The sequence below is a fragment of the Netta rufina genome (genome assembly GCF_964035555.1).
Source record: "Netta rufina genome assembly, chromosome: 1".
Classification (NCBI taxonomy): domain Eukaryota; kingdom Metazoa; phylum Chordata; class Aves; order Anseriformes; family Anatidae; genus Netta; species Netta rufina.
This window is the reverse complement of record NC_140123.1, coordinates 175,366,027-175,391,867: the sequence shown is the minus strand read 5'-3', so window position 1 is coordinate 175,391,867 and position 25,841 is coordinate 175,366,027. Positions and strand designations below refer to the sequence as shown.

The 25,841-nt window shown below is 39.0% G+C and overlaps 1 protein-coding gene across 5 annotated transcripts in view; it reads right to left on the bottom strand.

The window, feature by feature from the left end:
* Window positions 1-477: 477 nt before the first annotated feature.
* Window positions 478-25,841, bottom strand: part of ADAMTS20 (ADAM metallopeptidase with thrombospondin type 1 motif 20) — a 96,520-nt gene continuing 71,156 nt past the window's right edge. For 4 of the 5 annotated variants that reach the window (XM_084300216.1, XM_084300217.1, XM_084300218.1 and 1 more), the window contains 11 exons: window positions 15,739-15,906; window positions 12,701-12,874; window positions 8,064-8,234; window positions 7,005-7,205; window positions 6,742-6,871; window positions 6,494-6,588; window positions 6,311-6,405; window positions 5,741-5,874; window positions 5,095-5,186; window positions 2,881-2,985; window positions 478-2,214 (listed from right to left, as the gene is read on the bottom strand). In XM_084300216.1, the coding sequence (XP_084156342.1) occupies window positions 2,125-2,214; window positions 2,881-2,985; window positions 5,095-5,186; window positions 5,741-5,874; window positions 6,311-6,405; window positions 6,494-6,588; window positions 6,742-6,871; window positions 7,005-7,205; window positions 8,064-8,234; window positions 12,701-12,874; window positions 15,739-15,906 (1,455 nt within the window). In that variant the 3' untranslated portion in view covers window positions 478-2,124. The remainder of the gene's footprint in view (window positions 2,215-2,880; window positions 2,986-5,094; window positions 5,187-5,740; window positions 5,875-6,310; window positions 6,406-6,493; window positions 6,589-6,741; window positions 6,872-7,004; window positions 7,206-8,063; window positions 8,235-12,700; window positions 12,875-15,738; window positions 15,907-25,841) is intronic. The other variant, XR_014619066.1, reaches the window with a different exon arrangement.

Genomic DNA, 25,841 nt, shown 5'->3' with positions numbered 1-25,841 from the left:
GTAGTGGATTTGCAGACTGATTCTGCAGCAGAAGAGCTGAGCATTTCCCAGCCTGTGACCAGTGTGTTTCAGGGCTGAAAAGAGAATGATCCTCCTGTAGATGGAGGCAGATTTCAGTTCACCTTCTGCCAAAGCAGCTGTTGAGGGACCATGCTATTAAATAATTAGAAGAACTGACCAGTGGATTCATTTCAGTGAATGATCTATGGGGCAACCCCACAAGAAATGTATAGGTGAACACAAGGGTAGGGGCTGAAAAGAGCCTGCAGATGTGGTTTGTATCTCCAAAGTTGTATTTGCTTCCATGGAAAATGTTTGTATGACTACAACTTGCCTATGTGACAGTTATTCCAGTATAAGTCTTTATCTATAATGGTGAGGCAGTATTAATATCATAGTTATTCTGTCCATAAACAAGTTGACACATTTTTGCAATGTTCTGTGCTATTTGATTAAAAAAAAGCAAAAGGACTCAAGTACCATTCACACAAGCATATTTATTATATAAATACTTTATAAATTACAAGATTTTAATTATAAATGTAAACATTTCTAGGAAAATAATGTTTTATATTCTTATTAATGTTTACAACTAATATAAGGCACATAGTGCAAAAATACATTTCTGATGCAGAGATCACAAAATAATTACCTACATGTGTTATCTAAAAGTAGCTGCTTAGACTTATGTGGTACAGTCTTGGTTTTAATTAATACATATTGCTAATTCATGGCTAACTCCTTGTGGGTAGAAATATGATATAGCTGCCATTTGATCTAACAATTTTACTGGCATGCAAAACAGATATTTGGTTTACAGAATGCACATTGTCAGAAAGAAAAATAAATGTCTAGTTATCCAGTACATCATACATGTTATTATGCAGGTAGTAAATTTTATTCAGAATACCTGAGTGTTGGCCCTGAAACGCATTATCTTTATAAGCATATACTTCCATGGTTCTGGACTGTAAGGCAATCCAAAACAACAAATCAACCATCTAGATAATTTTTAAAACTGTATAACTCTTTCATATACTTACTTTTTTGGAAGACATAATTTTAACTAGCAGATGTTAGAGCTTTACTTATAGCCTTTCAAAAATATCAAATGGAGTCAAAGGTGGACACCAGCCACGCTGCCTCTGCCCCAGAGTTTTCCTAAGGTTACTGAAAACTGTATTGAGTTGGAATATAAAAGGGAGGCATGCTACAGCCATTACAAATATGCTAATGGAATAAGGGGTATATGGAAAGGGTTTAAGTAAATGCATATTCATACAATCACATACAAGTGGTATGTAAACAAAACATGCTCCTTTTACAGTATTCTTTGCTGAGAGGCAGGGTTTAAAATCAGATTTCCAAGAAATTTTTCTCCTTATTTATCTCTTTCTGTAACCACAAAAAACTAAGCCTAGATGTTTAACATGTGCTATAGAGACTATAGAGGTTAAACCACACTTTCAGCATTGCTGCTAGTATTTGAGCACCACAACAGATATAATGACAGGTATGGGGAAAAATGCTTTTACTGACAGAGAAACACAGATCTATTGATCTCAGGGGAAAATACACTGGTTATATAGTTTTCTGCTGTAAATTAAAAAATTGACAGAAATTCCTAACAGGTTTCACAAAGTTGAAAGATCTGAAATTATTACCTCTTTTCTCTATATAGGAATGACTTTTATTTCTTTTCCACATTTTAGTGTAGCTGATCAAGAAAATCAGTACAGTATGTATTTTACTGAATACTGCATACAGAATTGCACCAATAAGTTGTAGGTAATGTATTGCAATTATGGCACAGTTCAAGGTGTTACCCATGTTAGCAATCTCAGTGCAATTTACTAGTTGATATACCTACTATACATTGAATGAATGCCTCTCCATGAAAACCTGAAGGTTTATGATTGTGATTTACATACTTCTTAGCTCACAGACAGGTAGCACCTCCCCAAATAAACACTGAAGAAAACAGAACGGAATTCTTAGCAGTGAGCATTACAGTAATGAGTATTACAGAGATGAAAATTAAAAAAATACATATATACACAGCACCTACAATTTGCACCTAAATGACAGATGTTGCACTTTGATGTTCTTACCACACCAGAGTTCTCACTGTATTTGAAGCTCAAGACCAGTAATTGTGTTAGGAATACATTTCCCACAAAATCCTCCACATCTTCCATATATTTTAGTACCATCCTGGAAATGAGACAGAGAAAGCAATCAATCAAGAGAAGTAACTGAAATCATAGTTGTACAAAAAAATCCTTGATGTTTGCACACAATAGACCTTTTGACAAATCAAACCTACAAACACTAAATCAAGTGAGCATCAAATTAATGGAACAGGCACAGAGATCCTTTATCATTAGTGTTGTATACCTTCTTTCCCAGCTTACTATCCAATGTTTTCCTAAATTATGCATCTTTACTCTTCTTTTTCAACAGATCTTTTGGTTTCCCATATGAATCAAGTTGAAGGTAAGCAATCTGTAAGAATCTTCTGTAGTAGGTATCTTCAATAAAATGGTATTTTTTATGAGGCAATAGTAGGTATCTCCAATTTTTTTAATGAACTTAATTAATATGGAAATAGGCCCTTAAAACCAGTAAGAGAAGGCTAGGTAGGCAGTGTTGATTTGAATTAGATTCTGGGAGGTGTTATTAAACATTCCATGAGATTGTTAAAATGAAATTATCAGGCTTAGGTCTCATACTGCACTTGAAATAAAATTTGGACAGATCAGAGACCTTGAGCACTATAGTTGATTCATAACTAGCATTGCACTAGAATGTCATCAGCAGCGCCTCCTGAGACATATTCCAAGCCATAATTGTAGGTAAAGGAAAACAACATTGACTTACGTGAGATTTGTGTATGTCAGCAGTTGCATAGTTGCCCTGAGCAATCCACCTAACTGTACTGGATAATCTCAGTCCTGTACCAGACAAATTAATGCTGAACTGTCCCTAACAGAACAAAAACAAAAGGTAAAACACAGAGCTTTTGAACAGAATTCAAAACACTAAAACACTTTACTTTGGCATAGCTACACACATAACTTAGGGTATATTTAGTTATACCTAAAGTACTCAAAGAGGCATGCTTAACCTGGCTTAGTTACATCACATATTTCCTAATTTTTGACTCTCGGGACACAGAGATGCATGAACAAGTTACTCTGCAGTAAGTAGCACCTGTGAAACAGCTGATCTGCAGTATCTGTTTGAAGAGCCTGAACACAGAACTAACAGAACTAAGCTTGGTAAACAAACTGGGGTACAGAAAATGATTGAATTGCATTCACACAGAAGTGCAGTATGCTTAAAATATATGTTAGCTCCACAAAGAGCCTAACTGCTGTTTTAGGCAACGCTGTAATCTGAAACCCCCATCCAGTTCACTGAAGGCCTGTATTTCTGTATTCAGACCTAGTTAAAATTGCTTAAAACACAAGACCAAAGTTTAAGGAAAGATAAAATCTCCATTACATTTTGTAGCTTCTGTATTTTATTGTTTCTGTAGATTTCTATTAACGAATAAAGCAGCTGGGGGATATTCATTCAAATAGTGTGAAATGCTTTCCACAATTAACAGGCCCAAAGTGACTACTTTTACAGGGGTATCATTTTGTAAAAATAAATTAAAAGTGCTATGTGCAGTTACAATGACAGCATAACAGCTGTCTGTCATGCAGTAAACTCAAGACCAGGAACAGATTTCAAGGACAGAGTGAAGTAACTGAGGCTTTTTATCTACATACAGACTCAGAGCAGTAGTTTCAATGCCCATCTCACAGATGAAAACGCAGCAGTGAAAAACACATGAGCAAAGTGTCTTCCAACAAAAATTACAGGTTGCAGATAGACATGTATTGCATTAAGCCTGAAGAGTTTGCAGGTTGAAGGCATCCAACATTCCAACTGTTTCCATGTTAGGGACTTAGTTTGTCTCATTTAGGTACTTTTAAAATTAGGTACTTTTTAAATTAGGTACTCTAATTTGTACCTAAACTGTAGGTCCTACCAGCCCTTGAATGCATCCATGCATATAGCCTGTCAATTTTAGGCACCCAGATTAGACAGAAAACAGGGATTCACATCCATGCAAGTCTGAGCTAGTGAGTCGTAACTCTCTTTATAATCAGAGTAAAGAAATATGTGCTTCCAGAGGATGGTCAACCATAAAATGTCTAATAGGGTAAGGTTAGAGGTACTGTGTTCTAGGGGATCCCATTTCTGCCAGTGGACTCCAGGGGCAGCCTAGGTTGACTAGGTCAGACTAGGGCTATGTCTGTGTTATCAATTACACTGAAGTATGAGCAAATCTGTAAAGTGAAAAAGTTGGGTCAGAGAACCTAATGTACAGTATGCAATACACAAATCAGGGTTTTACACTGGGCTAACTCTCATCGAGTCCCACAGACTGAATACACATTAGCAGTTGGCATTCACTAGGGTCAGTCTGGAGCTTTGATTTATTTTCATCTGGAGGTTCATGTGTCCCAAGACTGCTCCATGTTGCAAAACTACAAACAGTAAACTGGGACAAGAGAGATTCGCTTAAGAAACACCAGCCAATACAAACTAAAACAATAACGTAGACACACCAATAGATGTATAACTTGAATTCATGTACTAAACAGGATCAATTTCTCTGGCAGCCTTCAAAGCTATGCAGAGTCAGGAAAGAAACAGATTAGAAAAGAAAAAAATCACAGGGTTAAATAAAAGAAGAAGGAAGACTGAGAAGGGAAAACAAAGGATACCTCACATCCAGGTATTCAAGAGGGAGGGAGAGCAATACATGAAAGCAGTACAAAAATTGATACAGCTACAGGGAGCCTAGAGGCAAATCATGGAGTAAACAATTTGCGGTAGAAACAGAAAAAAAAAAAAAGAGATGGTGAAACAGGAGAGAAAGCAGTAAGACAAAAAAAACAACAAACACTTATAAAGTCGTACAAAGACCAGACAGAACAGATTTTAGGTGTTTTAGAGTTACAGCTCTAAACCAGTCACACAGACTTTTTTTTTCTCCTCTGTGCACATTTCAAGGGGAGAAGGAATCATAAATACCTGAGGACATCTGGCAGCACTGTAGCAATCTCCAGCTGTAGCAAACGGAACTGCTCTCCCAAGTATAGTCTGAGCAAAAAGAAAATCTGTGGCTAGAAAACAGAAAATTACTCAATACTAGAAGTGCTGCATTAGAAGATCAGGTGAAAACTGTGTGAAACAACAATCTTTTTTTTCTCTTTTTTGACATTCTGGTTTATGCCACATCAACCCAATCTACAAGCCCAGTTTGCTTTCTGAGACAGGATGGGGATAGGAGGAAGACTGACATAGGTCCACGTGAGCTGGCTGTGGCTCAGCTTGCCACCTTCAGACGGGCTTCAAAGTGCTGCAAGATCCCCCATCCTTTGGTCCTTTCTACCATTGTCTGAGAGGGATTAATGATGGCATGGCAAGACTTTCCCAAGAAGAATGTGCCAGTGGCTAAAAGGAAATGGAATAATGGGAACAAAATATTTATATAATCACTTAAATATGAAACAGTAAAATTCATGCCACTTGACCACGTGGGACAAACTAACAAATTTTCTTCACCCAAAAATTGCATCATTAGATCCATGAGTGTGTTCAAATGAAAGTTTGGTAATCGCGACCATGCACAGTATCAACAAAGGCTCACATCGGCTAAAACTACTAAAATGCTTACTTCTAATTTGCATGGAGTCTACATCAAATCTTATTTTGCTAAAAATTGTGAAGCCAGCTGCAAGGTAATCATTTCGACAGGCACAGTCTTGCCTTCTGCTTCCATTGAAAGGACATTCATATGGATTCTGTAACCTAGAGAACAGCAAGGATTTAGTTTTCCTTTTGACATTTTTCCATAACAGAACATCACAGTGAAAAATAATTGCATTGAACTATGCCACATATAGAAAATTAACCAACAGTTACTGAACAAGAAGCTCAGCCATTAGCCTTGGCTCAGCTGAAATACTAATGTGGATTCAATCATTTTCTACTAAAATCAAGACAGAAAAAAAAAATTATAATCATTTAGTGCAATTATCTCAAGTCCAGCTTGGAAGTATCCACATTTCTGCACGTATTTATACGCCTAGATATCCAAAACAGAAAATAAAGTAAAAAAATATATATATTAATCTGTTCTTATCAGATAAATATTATTAACTCTCATCAGGTAACTATTATTTTATTGTTTTATTTTGGGAGATATAAATGCACTTCATAAAATTAAAAAAAACCACATTTGTACCTGAATCCATATACTTCAGAAAAATTGTCTGCTTCACCTTTTACCAACGTCAAATATTCTCTGGGATTCTCTAAATGCATGCCTGAACAATAAATCTGCCAGAGAAAATACAACCCTTTAGCAAAATCTTTATTAAAAAAGTATTATTTAATAAAAATATGTGCTCATAAATATTAAGAGTACCTTTATCATCCGTCCTTTAATGTTGAGTAGGTATTCACCGTCTTTTCTAATCCCTTTTTTAACCTGGATATCTTTGCAGGTAGAAAGTATTTCACCTTCAAAGTGAAGGATTGAATCATATTAATATTTCCTGATCAGAGTTTAGTTCTAGGACTTTTCCATAATTATTCTCCAAATATAATCATTGCTTTTAAATAAATAAACTGGGAAAACATTAAGTTCACCCTAAAATTACAGCTTCCACTTACATTCTTCTGCATGGCAGATCTTTCTGGTATCTGGTTTTAAATGTGGCAGGCACAAGTCACTGGATAAGCCATTTTCAGTCATACATGCTACTGTTCTTTCCTTTACTCCCACTCCACAAGTAACTGAGCACTAGACATGGATAGCAATCAAAAGTTAGTTTAGAAGGTAGCAAATAATTAACATAAGTTTGTCAGCCAAATATCTTGGCATGCATTTGTGTTTGAGGCAGCTATCAAAAATCAGTTTGCACATGTGTACTCACCTTGGTCCACTTCCCCACTCTCCAGGTAGCTCCTTGTGAACATCCTTTGATATCACATGTATAAATGTATGGGGAGGGTGTTACTGGGCATTCTCGATATGCCACAGTTCGAAGGCCGTAGGCGTGCTTGTTTTGAACAGAATGGATTCCAACACAGTATGTGATCCTCTGCCGGTAATCCACCCCACAGCTGGCTGAACACTAAAATCAAATCCCCAAGCACAAGCATTATTTCTGCAGAGGTGAACCTTCCCACAGCATTGCAGCTACAGGTAAGTCATCCCTCATTTGGGCAAAAGCCTCTAATCCTATGTGTGACATCTCAGTTAATCAATGTGCAGAAGTGAAGGTCTACAGTAATTACACACCCAAGGAGATCTTCTCAGAGCTCATGGAGGTTCCAGAGCAGTTCCCTCTCAGCTGCAGTACATGCACATACATGTAGGTAGTGCAAAGGAAACAAGAGACTGATCCCACATTTCACTGAAATCAAGGAATTTCTCTTTGCTTCAGTGAGATCAGTTTGTAAGGACATTTCCTTTCGAGCTAGCAGAGGAGTCTGGTGGTAAGGGCAGCTGTCCTCCAGCAGGTGTTCATATCTCCCAGGCAGGCTACCAGACGACAGTCAGTCTCAAATGTCAAAGGTAACACTCTCTGTTTCACCCCTGTATTATTTTATTTATGGTGACTCTCCCTTAATCATAACACTTAGCAAACAGTCCCTAGCACTGCCTTTTCCTGTTCATGTTCCCACCACTACTCATTTTAGCATTATTTAGCATCCCTCATTAGAGCAAAAGCTTCTCTAAAACCAAGCACTATTTCTTTCTAATAACTTGTTATCCCATAGCCCTTACTAATCAGAGTTTGGTAGTAGACAGAGTTACTACAATAAACAATGGTTGATTGTAAGGTTCACTGTAGAGAAAGTTGGGGCACCCTCGTTCAGATGAAAACATGCTTTTTCTCCCTCTGCACTCATAAAGTACATTTTACAGCAGTAAAATACTCTTCAGTGTAACATTACATGAAAATATGTGAGCAATATCGTTAGTTTACCTGTGACAGGTCTCCTGTAAGCACAATATACTTAGTGGGAGCTATCCTACAGTTTTTGGTTGATGGAGGCTTTGTGGCAGGATCACAGAAGCTTTCATCCACTTGGATCTGGTTTTCATCCACACACTTAACCTTTCGGTGTATTTCCTCTCTTCTATATGATGTCGAGCACTGAGTGTGAGAAAAACAATCACGGTATGTGGAACAAAACTGGTCATTTACAGAATAAAGCTATTTGTCAATTGTCACATATCACTAAAATTCAGATAGCCAAAACTTTTCTGACGTGTTATCAGAATTGGACTGAATTACTCACTGAATCAAAATCCTTTATTTTCATTGCTCAGATACCTCCAATCAGCTGCAAAAACAACAGTACATAATGGCATGACACTGCAATTGTTGGGTGAGATGGAGCAGAAAATAAAAATGTCAGGCTAAGATGATAGGTTGAGTGAAAAAGCTCTTCTGCATGAAAAGGAAACAGTCAAGATAGGATTTAAATGAAATATGGAAAGAATAACTTGGTCTTGAAAACAAAACATAAATTATCCCTGGAGGGACAACATGATATTACACTGATAAAACAAAAGAAAACAGAACTGTCTATTAGTAAAACCAGGGGCAGTTCTGGGCAGCAGTCTCTACTGAGACTGTGCCTTTGCCCCAAATGTCCTCAGACGTCCTTCCATGGCAGGTTTGTGAGACTGAGCATCAGCAGCAGCTCTGCCAGCATGGACTGTGAACCTTGCTGCCACCTAAATCCAGAAAAGAGGTACAGGCTACATAATACAGAGGTACGGGCTATGTAATAATACAGGTCAACAGCACGTCCCCAGCTCCAGATGCTTAAACTAACCTGTTTGAATTGGCTGTGATAAAGGAAGGCTCAAATACATAAACTCCAGTCTCAGTGGATGCATTAATCAATACCACTGTCTACTTGGTACTTTTGACTCTGAGCATAACTTTATATGGATTTGGACCCAACCACAGTCAATTAGGAGACTCATCAAGGTCTGATGTATAGGCCAAATGTATCATTCAAATTTTATTGTTATTTACTCCAAGTGCCAACCTGAAGTACAGAAAACAGATGTAAGGTAGAACAGCTCTGTGAGAGGAAACCTCTAATTTTATCAAGTTTCCTTGAAGACTTTTAAGAGACTGCACAACTTGCCTGGGCAGTCCATTCTACTGCCCAAATTGTCTTCATGGGGGAAAAGTTTTTCCTAATAGCCAGCTCGAACCTCTAGCTTCCCTTTATTCCTGTTGTGCCGTCCCACCATGCAACACTGTGTGGAGAGCCTGGCTCCATCTTCTTGGCAACTTCTTTGTAGATACTGGAAGGCCACTGATAGGTCTCCCCAAAGCCGCCTCTTCTCTAGGCTGACCAAGCCCAATTCCCTCAGGTTCTCCTCATGGGCAGGTTGCTCGGCCCCCATCCAACCTCCCATTTGTCAATGTCTTTCTTGCACCGGGGAACCAAAACTAAATGTAGAAGCTATGCATGGTCTAACAAGTGCTGAGAACAAGGTATCAGTTCACTTGATGTACTGTCAGGTCTCTGTTTGTATGGTTCAGGCCATCACTGCTGCCAGGCACATGGCTGGCCCAGGCTCAGCTGCCATCAGGCCTCAGGGCTGCTTCTCCCAGCCTGGGCTGCTGCAGGGTTGCTTCGTTCCCAGGGCAGTACTTTGCTTTTGTCTTGTTGAAATGCAGAAAGTTGCCATTGGCCCATTCCTCTGTGTTGGGTCTGTCTGAGCTGGAGTCACCTTTTCCCTGCAGCAGCCCACACAGTGCTGTACTCTGCACTCGTAGCTGGAACAGCACTGATACCACTCCAGTGTTGTGTCTATTGCTGCATAGTGCTGGCACAGCATCAGGACTCCTTCCAAGCCCCCAAGAGCCAGCAGGCTGGGGGTGGGCAAGTGATGGGGAGGGGACATTGCTGGGGCAGCTGACCTAAACCAACCAAAGGGATATTCCATAACACCTGATGTCACACTCAGCAATAAAAGGGGGGGCTCTCGTGGGGGAGGGGGCTGTTCCTCCTGAACAACCACTACGCGTTTGAGGCCCTGCTTCCCAGGACGTGGCCGAACACCGCTCGCTGATGGGAAGTAGAGAATAATTTTCTCTCTCTCTGTGCTTCCGTGCGGACTGATTGCTTCTTTTGTCTCTGTTCTTTCCTCCCATTCCCTTTCCCTTTAATTAAACCTTTCTTATCTCAAACCTCGAGTTCTCTGTGTTGTATTTTCTCCCCCTTCCTCTTTGAGGAGAGGGGGAGTGAGAGAGCGGTTGTGGTGGAGCTCGGCTGCCCACCTGAGTAAAACCACCACATCCTCCAGTGTGTCTGGACCCCCTGGATGGCAGCCCTGCCCTCCAGCATATTAACCCATCTCCACAAGTTGGTGTCACCTGCAAACTTCATGAGCAAGCACTGAGCCCCAAGCAACTGCTTTAGAAATTTCACTGACATAAATACACTGTTGAAAGAAGCTGCAAAATATACACCTGGGCTTACAAACCACTCTTGACCAGAAAGTTCTAAACAAGCTGAGACCCAGGTAAACAATCATTCAGATGAAAAGCTTTAGCCTTCTATTCTCTTCATGTGAGCAAGAAATTAATAGGCAAAACAATCAGTGATATCATGTTACTGATGTGGAAAAACAACAGCCTTATTCCATCTGAGATCAGCTTCTCATCACTCTTTGTAGCAGGCTTTTTTGGAGGGAAAAAAAAAAAAAAAAGACAAAAAATCACTTGCATTAGGTAGGAGTAAGGTTTTAACACCTGAAGAAGAAATTCAAGTATTGACTCATGATTAGGGAATTAAGTGCTTATAATGTCCTAGTCTTGCCATCTGAGTGCTTGCCAACTTTCTTGAAAAGGTGAGGCCACAAGCAGGATGGTGGGAAATCAGAGAGAATAATGGGTGTAAACCAGAGAGAGAGCTTACCTGCCTGTTCAGAAGATCTACAAGAGAATGGGGCTCAGCAGTGGAAGCCATATGTGCATTAAGCCTTTAAGAAATCCCATCACTCAGAGAGTGAAGATGTGTGGACTTGTATCAGGGGTGCAGTGTGGATACAGTTGGCTGTTGTAGCTCACAGAGACATCTCACCTTTTAATGGCGTGAAGTAGGTCAGAATATTAGGCACATGAGGAATAACCCAATCATTAGGTAATGAGGACAGGCAGAAGACTACTTTTCAGTATGCCTTATATATTGTTCCAGTAGAGATTCTTCTTTTTAGTATGAAAATGCATATGCGGTATGAAAAAGCTGGCTGCTTCTAATAGCCAGCATCCCAGCTGTAAGCTGTACAAACGCTAGATCTGGAAATTTTTCTCATATGCTGTGACTGGTGAGGCAAGAAAATGACACACGAGCACTCAGAGCACAGACAGCTGGGGAAAATATTCTGAGTTTGAGTACATACTGCACCAGGAGGGGGATACAGATAAATACCTGAAGAGTTACTGTCAGTGCTCAGGGTTATGTATGAATCTTGGGGGGAAAAAGAATTGAACATGGGAATTTCAAGCAAACAGCAGTAAAAATGTGGAAAAATTTAGGAAGTAGACAGATGATGTTGTGAAACACAATGCATTTGTAGTGAAGAGCTCTTAATACCCAGCTAGAATATACAAGTGTTTGATAGGAAAGGAAAACTCACCCTCACTTTCTGAAAATGTACATTTCTGATAAAAGAACGTTCCGAGCCATTTCTGCTCTAATTCCTGATTTTAACAAGTTCACATTAGAAGCGAACACTTGGAAGAAACCTATATTGTCACCTTTCTCAGTGTGGCTTAACAGATGATTATATGCCAGAATTGCATTAATATTATCCAGGTTTTTGCAAAACACCAACAAATAATTTATATACCAGCAGTAGCCTGTTCTACATCATTAGGTCTCTGACACTTTTGAGTCTTCATATTCAAAGTTTCAGAAGGGTTGCCCTAAAAAATGTAACATGGCAGAATAAAGATGCTGCAACTGTACAAATTGAGTTTTTATTTAATGTTACAGTAAGAGACGGGCTCTCCTGTACACCATTTCAGGTATTATCCAGGATTTTGTTTTCTCTCTCCCTCAACCTATATGTGCATGTGTGTGCATACATGGATACAACGCATATTTTTGCATGTAGAAAATAGTAATCATGTTAAAAAAAAAAAAAAGTTCTTTCCTGAAAGTACCGTTAGATTTTCTTGAGTGTATGTTTGCTTTTGTTGCTTCTTTTCTGGTTAGTCTGCCATTTAGAAGTTCTTGAAAAAACAAACAAAAAAAAAATCCCAAAGATTTTACTGCTGAGGTTTTTACTTCCAGCTGATGTTTCATCTATATTTCTCTTCCTAAAAAGTGTTTTTTGCATATTTCATCATTAAGTTTTATTAAAACTTTTTTGCAATACATAAAGACCTTTGTAATAAAATGACTCAATCGTATCATTGGGGACCTACCACAGCAGTTTTGCAAATTTGACCTTCAAAATATCCAGCATGTTCACTTGTTATTCTGCAACATAAAGGCTACTAGAAACATATCCAAAGCTGAAAAAAGTAGGAAAACTCATTACATCACTCATAGTTACTTCATACAAGTTGAAAGCCTTACTTACATCTTCCCATTCATCTGCCAACCAGCGGTACTGCATACAGGCAGGCAGCCAACAGCGCCTCTGGCTAGTGGGTCGTGCAGCGTGATTACACACAGCTTCATTCACTTGACCCAAGCCCTTCAGCTGACAGTAGATGTCCCTTTGCTGAATCCCCACTCCGCAAGACACAGAACACTGAAATGAATCAAAATTAGTTATGTCAGTGTGAAATGAGACAGTCAACAGAAAGTGTCACAGTTTCCATTAGCGAGTGTTATTAGAATATTATTTAAAATACAATCTGCAGACCCCACCATATTATCTGAATAAATTTACGATGAAAATGTATGTTACAATTAAAATCAAAGCCTCTAAGATATACAGAAAAAAATGCATCCAATATGCCTGGATTGATCTGTCTGCTTATCTTAATTCACAGTAGGAACAATCAGCATATGCATATGCAAAACAGAAGTTTAAGGGTTTGCAGGATCAAACAGTTCAAAGTACTGAGTTCACCTTATTTCATTATTCAATTGAAGAATGTCAGTCTTGCCTGTTATTGTAAAATGCAAATATTAAACTGAAAGAAAAAGAACCTCAGTATTTCATTCTAGAAAAATCTTGCAAATGATGCAGCATTTTGAGGCTATTGTCTCTCTTTTGCAGGTAGTACTAAGGATTTTAAATTATGATGAGCTTAAAATAGTTCAAAACCTGTCTACCATATGTCTCTTCTCCTTATCTCTGGCCAAAAGGAGTTAACTGCAATGGTAGTTTACTAAGCAATACTTAATACAAAGACTTTGCTGCAATAGACGTTCTCTTTTACCCCAGTCAGAAGCACAATTAGATCCCAAAACATACCTAAAGACTCAACCTAATCATAAAGCAGATATTGCTCTATCAGATGTGGCAAAATTGTGGAGACTGGTAATAAATGGCAGCCTGCATTTTATCACCACCATTTTGGAACGGAGCTTGCATCACCCCCTTCTGTAATATCCAAAGTTTCCGTGTTTCCCTCTAAAAGGTTGAGTCTGGGTCTTTTAATGAAATCACAGAATTACCAAATGGTTAAAGATAGATAACACTAGAGAGCATCTGTTTCTGTACCTTTGTGTATCCTTCAACACTCCTTATCACTCAGGTATGGTCTTTAATGCTTGGGGTAGTAACTCACATTCTCTTTACAAAGTAAGTTGTTTTTTAATCTTGTTTTTCAATCTGAGTGTAATAGCCTACCAGTTTGTCTGATGTGTGAACTTACATGCATCGGTCTTATCAGGACATGTGAATCGACATTCCTGACTCTTGTACAATCTCTACCTCTAGCCCCTGTTTTAGGCAGCAGCCAGGCCCTTACTGCACCCATTTCTTTTGACAGATAAACTCTCCCTCTCTAGGGTGTCCTGGGCCTGCTAGTAGCAATCATCTGAGACTGATCATTTTTTTCCATAATAGGAATTTCTATTGTGATTCAGAAATGTTACACTGATGGATTAATACAGGAGGGTAAAACAAAAGTCTACAAATGAATGACAAAACCAAAACCTGTTTGGAACATTTTCTTCTTCTTTCATACTGTTTGAGTTAAACCAGCATAGTACCCATTGACCTCAGGTGAAAAGGAAAATAAAATGGAAGAGAGCTATTTCACTCTCCATGCAATTCTTCATAGATCTGTGTAGCAAGAGAATGACCATGTAGGTTAATGGTTATGCCATTTGCTTGAAAATAAGATCTGGTTTCTATTTCTCAAATAAAAGAAGTATTTTTGCATTTAACAGAAAACAAGGCATCAGCTGCGATCAGCTTTAGAGCAGACTTCTAAATGGAAATGAGTGTTTTCCTATATGAGAAGGTATAGAAATATCGAGTGAAATGCAAAATACTGCAATGTGCTGAGCTGAACACAATTTTGCAACAGCTGCCTGGTGGAAAAGAACCTGGGGTGCTGGTCAGTAGCCGGCTGAATATGAACCAGCAGCGTGCTCAGGTGGCCAAAGGCCAATGGCATCCTGGCTTGTGTCAGAAATAACGTGGCCAGAAGGAGCTGGGAGGTGATTTTCCCCCTGTACTCAGCTCTGGTGAGGCCACACCTCGAGTACTGTGTTCAGTTTTGGGTCCCTCACTACAAGAAGGACATCGAGGCCCTGGAGTGTGTCCAGAGAAGGGCTATGAAGCTGGTGGAGGGCCTGGAGCACAAGTCCTGTGAGGAGTGGCTGAGGGCACTGAAGTTGTTTAGTCTGGAGAAGAGGAGGCTCAGGAGAGGCCTTAGTGCTCTCTACAACTACCTCAAAGGAAGTTTGTAGCAGGAGAGGGGTTGGTCTCTTCTTCATAACAAAATGTGATAGGACAAGAGGAAATGACAGCAAGTTGCACCAAGAGAGGTTTATATTAGGAAAAATTTCTTCACTGAAAGGGTTGTGCAGCATTGGAACAGGCTGCCCAGGGAAGTGGTTGAGTAACCATCACTGGAGGCATTCAGAAGATATCCTTAGGAACATGGTTTAGTGATAGTATTGGCAGTGCTAGGTTAACTAGGTTGGACTTTATGATCTTAGAGGTCTTTCTAACCTAAATGATTTTATGATTCTAACAAGGTGAGAGATATTTTACAACCTCAATGTGGGGTGGAGAGACCATGTATTTGTGTCCACAAGCCATTTTTCTTCTCCTTCCCCCACAGACCTGGCTTTACTTCAATATTCAGACTATGACAGCAACAGCAGAAGTACTACTGAATTTGTCAGTGTAGGTGAGAAGTAAACTTCTAAATTTTACTGATATTTTGAATTTTCAAGTCATGGAAAGTTGCAAGTAACTATTCTGTACAAGGTTCAGATTACCAAATACTTTAAATTTTCAGAAATATTTCTTGTAAAATATTAAAAAAAAAAAAAGCAATGAACTTCTTACAGATATTCAAATTTAATTGTGATTTGCATGTAAAAATTTGCAGACACTTATTTTTATTGAAGGACTGTGTTATGAATATGATATTGCCTTGTACTTTTATAGAAGAGAAGAACATAATTATAGCAGACTTCACATACCTCTTTCCATCTGCTCGCTTTCCAAGCAGGACATCTTCCAGCTCTACAGATTTTGTATGTCCGTGGTTTTTTTAAATGTCTGCAGTTTCCTTCCTCTATTTTAGCTTGGAAGCTGTTAAAGCAATGCACATCACGATACTTCAAACCTTTTCCACAGGAAACAGAACACTGTAAAGAGAAGTATGTTTCATTACTTCACTAAAAATCTCAGAGTAATAAGAAAATCCGAAGAATCTGTGGAGGAGCCCCAGATGGACTCTACAACTATATGAATAAGCCTCTATATTCTGACATATCTACTGTATGTATCTGAAATTTCTATGCCATTTCTATTGTACCTAGCATTATTGATCAGATCCCCATCACACATTGTTCTTTCATTCAAATAGTCACTGATGAATATCTGAGCTCAGTCTCCCATGCCAGCCAGTCTCACAATCAGCCTTCTGTTCCTACTAAGGATATTGCTATTTTCATGTACGCATTATGCTTACCATGCTTAATATAAGCTTTAAAGAAAGAAAAATGCAAAATATGGATATGATGTTTCCAACCATTAGGCTATGCAGTCAAGCTTGCTCTGATACTTTTCCAGGAGCTTTGGGTATCTCACTGTATGTGGCACAGAGGCCAGAGAAGATGTATTAAGCAAACTTTCCAGTTTACAGAGCAGGCCTTGGAGATTCAGCCCTGCCCCTGATATTCCCTGGCTCTTCTGTTTCTTCCAGAAAATTGCTATGATATGCCAGGCTAGCTCTAGGACATCTCCCACTCTGACATAAAACCACTGGAGCTGCAGACATATTTTATGAAGCCCATCCCAACAGTATGCGTTTGACATGAGTAGGGCTTATCTGACAGATTATTCTGTTTTGGAGAATGAGCCGTTACTCCGCTAACCTCCTGGGCTGCAGTGAGGTTGGTCTTGAACTCTTTAGACCAGGGCTATCCCTGTCACCTGCAAAGCAGAGCTGCAGGTCCCAGGGAACTTTCAGTCAAACAAAGAGTATCTGAAGCATTTTACAAATGAGGTGGCAACTCAGCTGGATTATTTTGGATCATGAATTTTCTAAAAGCAAGCACTTAAGTCTTTTTCTTTTCTTATTTTTCTTTTTCTTTTTTTCTTTTTGTTAACCTGTCTATTTTATGTTATACTAACAAAACGTTTTGATAAATGGAGACATTTCATTTTGTGTCTGGAAAGAGAACACATTTACTTTGTTCTACAATTTACCCTGTACTTTTACACTTGGACAAACATTGCCTTTACAATCAGCTACAGAATTGATACTCAAATAAAAATTTAATTTCTACATGGATGTCAGAAAAAAAATATAAATATTGACTTCCTTTCCAAGCACCTAAAATACTTCTCTGCCTTTTATTTGTTTTCCGTGTCACTAGCATTACACACTAAATTACTACATTCAAGCACTTTAAAATACAAAAAAATAAAAAAATAAAAATCTATTTTCAGGAAATGAAGCTCAGAACATACATCTTTCAGTACAAAGCCAGGCAAAACCTGGCTGGAGATAAGTTTTTAAAATACGGAACAAGCAACTATGTCAAATTAACCTGCTAATACTGAAACATTTTTCACAAGAGTAACTTCATTACATTAAATCGAATCTCAGCTGAATTTCTTGCCCTTGATATACAGGGATTTTTATATATTTGTAGACATTTATATGTGTAATCTTAAAGGTTTAAACCACAAATGTGTTTAATACTAAGTCATTGCAGAATAAAGCAATACATTTCATTTATCACACAATGCAATGGATAGAGTGTTTCTCTTGAAACTATAATTATATTTGCAAAATGCTAAGGGTGCTGATTTGGTGACAACTTGCCTTTTACTTGTGTGCTAGACAATTCCACTGAATGTTTCTAAATTAAATATTTTTGTTTTCAAAAAAACTCCTTTCAATTCATCAGGAGGTTGAGGGAGGTGATTCTCCCCCTCTAATCCTCTCTTGTGAGACCCCACCTGGAGTGCTCTGTTCAGCCCTGTGGTCCCCAGTACAAGAAGGACCTGGGCCTGTTAGAACGAGGCCAGATGAGGGCCACAATAATGATCAAGGGGCTGGAGCATCTCTCCTACAAAGCCAGGCTGAGGGAATCGGGGTTGTTCAGCCTGGAGAAGAGAATGCTCCAGGAAGACCATATACCTAAAGAGCATATACTGGGTAACTTCCAGTACCTACAGGGGGTCTGCAGGAAAGCTGGGGAGGGACTCTTGGTCAGGGAGTGTAGTGATAGGACAAAGGGGAATGGCTTTAAACTAAAAGAGGGCAGATTTAGATTAGATATAAGGAAGGAATTCTTTACTGTGAGGGTGGTGAGGCCCTGGCACAGGCTGCCCAGAGCAGCTGTGGATGCCCCATCCCTGGAAATGTTCAAGGCCAGGCTGGATGGGGCTTTGGGCAACCTGGTCTAGTGGGAGGTGTTCCTGTCCATGGCAGGGAGTTGAAGCTCGGTGGTCCTAGAGGTCCCTTCAATCCCAACCCATTCTGTGATTCTATGGTCATTTTAGCTTTCCAGTTAATGCAACTGATAAATCATCTGAAATTTTATTTTTTGTTGCTTTGAGAGACAGTAAGTTATAGAATTTTGCCAACTCATAGGAAAAAATTATCCACTTTTGAATAATACTTTTTCCAGGGAGATTTTTCACTTCATGTTAATGTAATGTTATATGGAATAAATTAAAAAGGTACATTCAACAGGTCAGGATTATGGGGGAAAAAAAATAATCTGAAAAGTGCAGTAAATCCTTATGGGCAAAGTGTAAGCTTTCCAGAAATACAGGAACAGCATTTCAGTATACAGATTTGGCATCATTTTCTTTCACATATTCATCAAATTACAGATCTGTATTTCCATGTATCCAAATCTCCTATTTAACAGATCTTACAGTAAAACAGAAACTTCACCATGCAAGAGGTAATTCACTAGTGTTCTGATACTAGGGGTTTCAACTTATGAGCTTTTTGAAGTTTTGTTCTTTATTATTATTATTATTTTTAACTGAAGAAGACATGAAGTAATGCTGAAGTTTAAGTCATTTAGGTTAATGCATGGTTGTTGTTTCACTGAAGGAATGAAAATATCTTATTAGTAAAAAAACACAAATAAAAAGACAGCAGACAGTAAGTAGCTGTAAACTTCTGCTTAAATATGATTGTGCAAATTTAAAAACAAGTAAACCACAAAACTAAGTAACTGCAAGCAGCTTTGCTTGAGTCAGGCACTTGGGGTACTGTGTCTCCTGGTACTTCATGGAGAAGCTGCTGGCACCTCCAGCACAAGACAGACTCTTATATGCGCTGCAGCAAGCATCTCCCACCAACACCAGTGAGAGGAAGAGAAACCTAAGTATCAGATCAGACCCTTTGTAACTCCAGTGGGGCCTGGATAAAATTTAGACAGCTATTTTCAAAACTGTTATCCTTAGTCTTGCATCCACATCAGCTGCAGAATCACTTAGGCAGCCCTGAGCCCCAGTCTAAGACATTAAGAAATTTCTGTTATAGTAATTCTATAACCATTTACAATCCTCTAATAGACTGACCAGCTTACATCCTCATAAGGATGATCAATATCCTAAAAACAGTTTTTTATCCCTTTCCACACTGTCAGGCTAAAAAAGCAATTCCTCTTAAGAGTACACTAGTAGCACAGCAAGCACCTTACAAAACACACTGATAGACAATATTTAATGCAAACAAAGAAAGAGAAAAGCTCCCATTTTTTTTTTCTTTTATATGTGCGAATGCACTCACTCTGGATATAGATGATCCAAGGATCATCAATGGAAAACTCAAGAGGGCATATTACTCTGTAGGTACAGTATTCTCCTGAAAGAGGACACATTCTGGATTCATTCCATAGATAATACATTAAAAATATTTCTTAGAAGGATTGTTTCCTCTACAAAATGCCTGGGCATCGGATGCAGGCAGGCTCAGGTGTGCTCCTTACTGGACAGTGGCCCACCCTCAGCAAGGCAAATGAAGACTGCTCCCGTCCAACACAGCTTCTCACTGGTAACTCCTGGCCAGGTGGGGGTTGCCTGTCCTCCAGCACAGAGAGTAAATACCAAAGAAAGGAAACCAGGTATCTCAAATGATGAATCAAAAGCTTTAATCAATATAAAGTGGGGATGCATCTTCTAGCTTTATGTAAAGATGGATCACAGCTGATGCTCAGTTCTTTGCATGAGAAACATAGGTTCTATGCAAGATCCCAGACTGGGAATCCCAAGTTTCTAGAAGTATCTACATACTTCTACATACTACATATCTACATACTACATATCTACATACTACAGTGAGGTATCCTGTGTTTAGCTCCATTGCCATCATTTATGTTTTCTTTAGAGTTGCATATTGCACACACTGACCTAGCGCACCAGTACAAAGCATCAGATTTTCACCTGCACTGGACAAAGGCCTCATTCTGTGCTCTGGAATCCACTCATGTCCTTTTACTGAATCTAGACTACAGTACATTTCTTAGGAGGGTGAGTTTTGCCCTGTATGCATATATTTGAAGCTCCTAATACATTACTACAGGCCATTTGTGGAATGTGGTTCTCTTGCTGCTGGGTGCCCAGTCTGTTCTGAGAGATGCTCTGGTAATGATCTTCCCAAGGCTTAACTCTCCTGACTGGGAGAAGTATAATGGCACTTAACTCTCCTGCTGCTTGACTTCCTTCTACTCAGTAAATTTGCATGTGGCCAAGAACAACTTGGTCCTTACAATTCAAGACATCTGTAAAGTGGCTTCATTTGTACCACATTCCACATGATTGAAGGCTCATGGAGAGGACATTTTTTCCATACATTTTATGTGGATTGCATGTGTAGAATAAAAATCCATAAGAACTTTAAATCTCAAAATAAATACAAACTTTTTTTTTTTTTTTTAAATACTAGTTGAAAAAACATCCTGTAATCATTTTATACAGAAATTCTAGCACTTGTCTTAACATTGGCTAAAGTAATATTTCCCATATGTCAGGTTCTTTTAAAAACATAAAACTGCAGCAAAAAGCTGGACTTGATTACTATTGTTCAAAGTCATTCCATAACACTGGTAACTAGGATTCATCTGTTTGTTTTTTTCATAGCAGTAAAATTCTACAAGGATCAGCCTGACAGGACTCCTGGTGCCTTCCACAGCACAGACTGATGCTCAGGCAGGCATGCCATCATAAGGTCCTACCAAATTAAGACTCTCTCTGCAGCTGACAGCTGTAGTTTCAAAAAAGTCTTACTAAAAAAGAATAAAAAATAAAAAAATTTGATGCTTTTACTATTGGTATTATTTCATTTCAAGGTTGAAGACTTGGGATTATTTGGTGGATTTCATTCTAAATTTTCTTAACCTTTTCTTTCAAGGGAGCATTTTGCATAGCTTAGCTGGAGCTTACCGGGCTTTGAGAGACTGAAAAACAAACCAGTAAATGAGAAGCATATATGAATGTGATCAAACAGAGTGCTTTGCCACTAAAAATGATAACAAATATTACAGAAATGTAATGCTTTTTTTTGTTTCTTTTTCCTTTTTTTTTTTTTTTTTTTCCTTTTTGTCTGGCACTTCTGTGACTGGACAGGAAGAATTTAAAACATGACAAAGATAATATATCAGAAAAATTCCAGTCCTATAGGGTTAAACACAGTAGTTGCTTGAGTTGTCTGACAAACCACATTTTGCTCATCTCTGTTTGGTCCAAGAGTCTGTTTGGGCTCTTTTAAAATTATATTAGAGGTAGACTGGGACCACTATTGCACTAGACACTCATAAAACATGCCTTTGAGCACTACTCAGTTGCGAGTTGTTTCAACACTTCCTTTGCTGTATTAGAATTAGTTCTTCCTGTGCCTGCCTCCTCTCTACTAGCTGTATCTCCCCAGGGGTCCATGTGATGCTTGAGCATGAAACAGGTACAAATGAAAGCCTTCAGAGGAAAGCTTTCACAAAGCTGTCCTTCCCTTTACATTTGTAGACTACTGTCAAGAAGTAACACAGACTCTGAGAAGGGGTCCTACTGAATTCTTGGATTCAGAGATTTTTTCACTAAAATGAGCACATATAGCCTGTGCCATTAGCTCAAGCAATCAGAAAGGACCATGCCTACATAAGAACAAATAATCCTTCACTCTCACCAAATGGATTGAATTCCAAGAGGCATGTGTATTATTTATTTTTACATGTAGCGTCAGACATATGCTAACTACAGAAGCTGCACTAAAGACATTGTCACCTCATTAAGCACAGCTTCATTTGAAAAGTTTAGTGTTATATCAGATTTCTCATGTTGGGAAAATGTTTTGTTTTGATGAAACTAAGTCCTCCTTGCAGCTGAGGTGTGTAGATCTGCCTTACCGCAGTTCTAAAAAGCTAGTTGCCTTTGTGGCTAGAGAAATGAAAGGGAGGAAAACTGGGCTCAGAAGGACTGGCTGCATTACAGTGTGGGAATCAGACACGCAGCAGCTTCCTACCATCCATACTTTGGTTTCCATGGTATGTGTCAGGGACATGAACACCAGTGGACTCCAAACCAAATCCAATGTGGGAGTACAGGACTCTGGAGGGTATGTCCACAGAATGGCCTAACAGGTAAGTCTGAATGGGATGGCTGAGAACAGTGAAAGACAGCAGCAGTTTGTTTGAGGTCATCTAACCTGTCCACAGTCCATAGCCACATCCTTTCTGACAGGATTAAGTGCTCTGTGCTCCACAGAAAGGCAGCCTTTGTCTGTCTCTTTTTAAGATGATAAATTTGTTTCAACTTTAATCTGAAGGATAACGGAAAAATGCAGTTTCTGAATAATTGCTTCTCAGGCATGTTGAATCATATCACAGAACCCCAGCATGGCTGAAGCTGGCAGGCCCTCAGGAGCTCACCTGTCCCAAGCAGGGACACGCAGAGCAGGCTGCCCAGGGACACATCCAGGTGGCTTTGGAAGATCTCCAAGGAAGGAGACTCCACAGCCTCTCTGGGCAGCCTGTGCTAATGCTCTGTCCCCCTCACAGTAAAAAAAAGTGCTGCCTGGGTTCAGCAAAAAAGTTCAGAAGTTCAGCCTCCTGTGCTCCATTTCGTGTCCACTGCCTCTTGTCCTGGCATGGGGACACCACTGAAAAAAGCCTGGCTCCATGTTCTTTGCACTCTCCCTTCAGGTATTTATGGACATTGGTGAGATCCCCCCTGAGCCTCCTCTCCTCCAGATTAAGCAGCCCCAGCTCTCTCAGACTTCCTCACAGGAGAGGTGCTCCACGCCCCCAAAGATCTTCATGGCCTACGTTGGACTCTCCCCACCATGCCCGTGTCTCTTGTCTCTCTTGTACTGGGGGGAGGGAGGACTGAACTGGACACAGCTGCAGCTTCACCAACACTAAGTAGAATAAATATGTATTTAGGAGGTAGATATAAATGATAAACTAAGTAAATACACCTATATACATGGAAAAATAAGAGATGAAGAAGGAATAAAGAAGAACATTCTAGGGTTGATGTAGAGAGTGGGAAGCTAAAACTGGTATGAGAGAATCTGTAAGGCATCTACTAGGACTGTGTGTGTTAAAAGACATCCCAATTAAATAACAAAACAAAACAACTAGAGAAACACAAACCAAACCTTTTTCAGTATATTAAAGCCAGTCCATTCAGGACAGATGCTGAAAGAAAGTTGATTTCTTGTCTGCACAAGTCCAATTCTACCGATGGTATTACTGAGGCATTTTAGACAGTATTTAGAATTACCTCCATGTGGTCTGAATTTCTTTGTCTTGTGCAACTGGCTGTAGTGTTAATGAGGGATACCTCTCACCAAAACAGTAATCTGCCTAGATGGCAGATGAACAACCATACTCTGTGCAGCTGCTGGAAAAATCAAAACCAGAACTCTTGAAATTCCACTTAATGATCGACCACAGAATTTCATTTATTTATTCTAGTTAGATTTGTGAGTAAGTCTTTTAACTTGGCCTATGTCTCTGGCATCTCATCAAAGCACTGCCCATTACCTCAAGCTCAGCACAACCAAATCAGAAAACAAGGTCCTTCTACAAAGGCCCAGCCATGTCTTTCCTGCTCAGGACGAACACCACCATTTTGTCCATCACTGCCTAAAGCCTGGCATCATTTTTGAGGCTAACTACAGAGCATTTGAAAAATAAACTCAGTTCCCCACCTACCAGGTGCTATTCAGCAGGGTTTCACTGTGCCTTTTATTACCAATTTGTCTACATACATCTCGTAATGAGATTGTAAGCTTTTCCAGTCAGCAACCTTGTCTTTGTTTTACCTAGATACCAGATATAATTAAACCCTCCAATAGGATCTTAGTACAATAACACAAGAAGAACAGAACAGACAAAACAGCTGCCACTTTGTCTGAGGAACTACGGGATTTGGCTTTTATTCCACCTATACCTTTAGATCCTGTTGGGTAGTCACTTATACCCAAGTCTTTTTTAAGGGAATACTCAGATAATAATTCAATGCTCAAAGTACTACATTCCACAGGTGCTACTCCAGGTTCCTTCATTAAAGAAAAAGAAATCAGAAACTTTTTTTCTGTAAAGGACTGATCATACTTTACATAACTAATCATCCTGAATTTTCAAATTACATTTTGTCTCTAAAAATGTAAAATATATTAAAAAATAATTAGCTTAGAATTTATAGAGGACAATTCTACTGTAGAGATTTAGTAGTTGATGTAAGCACACTTAGATTGCCTCTTAAAGAGCAGTTCCTTAGCTCCCCAGGGAGTTAGCCAATGTTCACAAAGCTCTTCATACTAAGCTACCAAAAAGACCTGTCACATCTGAACAGGAGGTGACAGAATACTCCTTGCTTTCCTGTTTGTTCTGGAGACTGCTTTTTTAAAAATAAAAAATTAAATGTATAGCTACAGTAAGAGTATCAGTATGTGAGAATGTGCAGTGGAATCATACACATTCAGATATGAACTGTCATCATCTGAATCTTTTTGGTGACTTCATTGTTCTGAACAGATGTTTCTCCCCACGAAAGGAGTACAAGATTTTGCTTCTAAACAAAGTCTGACCCATTTTCTTTCAAAAGAAAGATATGTCTGATCTGGAGGTGACTCCAGTACTTGGCTGCTACAAGGAATGCGAAGATTCCTGATGCCACGTAAAAATCTTGAGCCTGAGGAGAACTAATGAAACAGCAGCCTTTCATAGAAGTTCAATGTAGAGCCTACAAAATCCTAATCATATAATTTGAAAAGGAAAATCTGGGCACAGGTAATACACAACTCTGAGTTTCATAGCAAGGAACAAAGTTGACTCCAATTTTTGATAAGTCAACATGGCTTATAGTGAGGAAGCTACCATCTTCCCATTTTCCATAAGAGTATAATCCAAGGCACTAAGAACAACTGTGTTGTACTCCATGTTGTGGAAAAGCCAGTTCAAAGAGATTATAGATATTTTAGTGTGTTGATAGAAGGTTGTGTGGCATGGTGGAAGAGGATGAGTGGAAAGCAAGATGAACAGTGGCAAAAATATGAGATGTGTTAGAAGAGGGAAATGCCTCACAGAAAATAAGATCGCTGTCATACTTTAGAGAACTCAGACATGAATAGTTGAATTGAAGTCCCAAATTGTTTTTAGCTGCCGTGACTTGTCATCCAGATATTATTTTCTTCCAGGTTTCAGCTCTCCTGGAAGACAAGCTCACCATTACACACAACAGTAACCTACAGGACACCCAGTGGCAGACATGCTAGCACCGCTATATGGCAACACCAGTGAGATGCAAAAACAAGCCTTGTGCTGACGATATTTTCTGTTGCTATTAACATGTGTTTGATATTTTTGAAAATTTAAAAATAACAGTCACTATTTCACAAGGGGATGATTAATGCAATCGCCTTCAACAGTAATGACATGTCACATTTGGTATCTCATTTAACACTTCCTTTATAGGTTCTATTTCATCTCTCTATTACAGTAAAAATTTGGTTGTATAGTTACACTTCCTGCCTTACTTGCTCTTGATTTGAGTTCATTGCATCTGGTTGCCACCTGAGAATCAGAAAAACAATGGGTATTTCTGT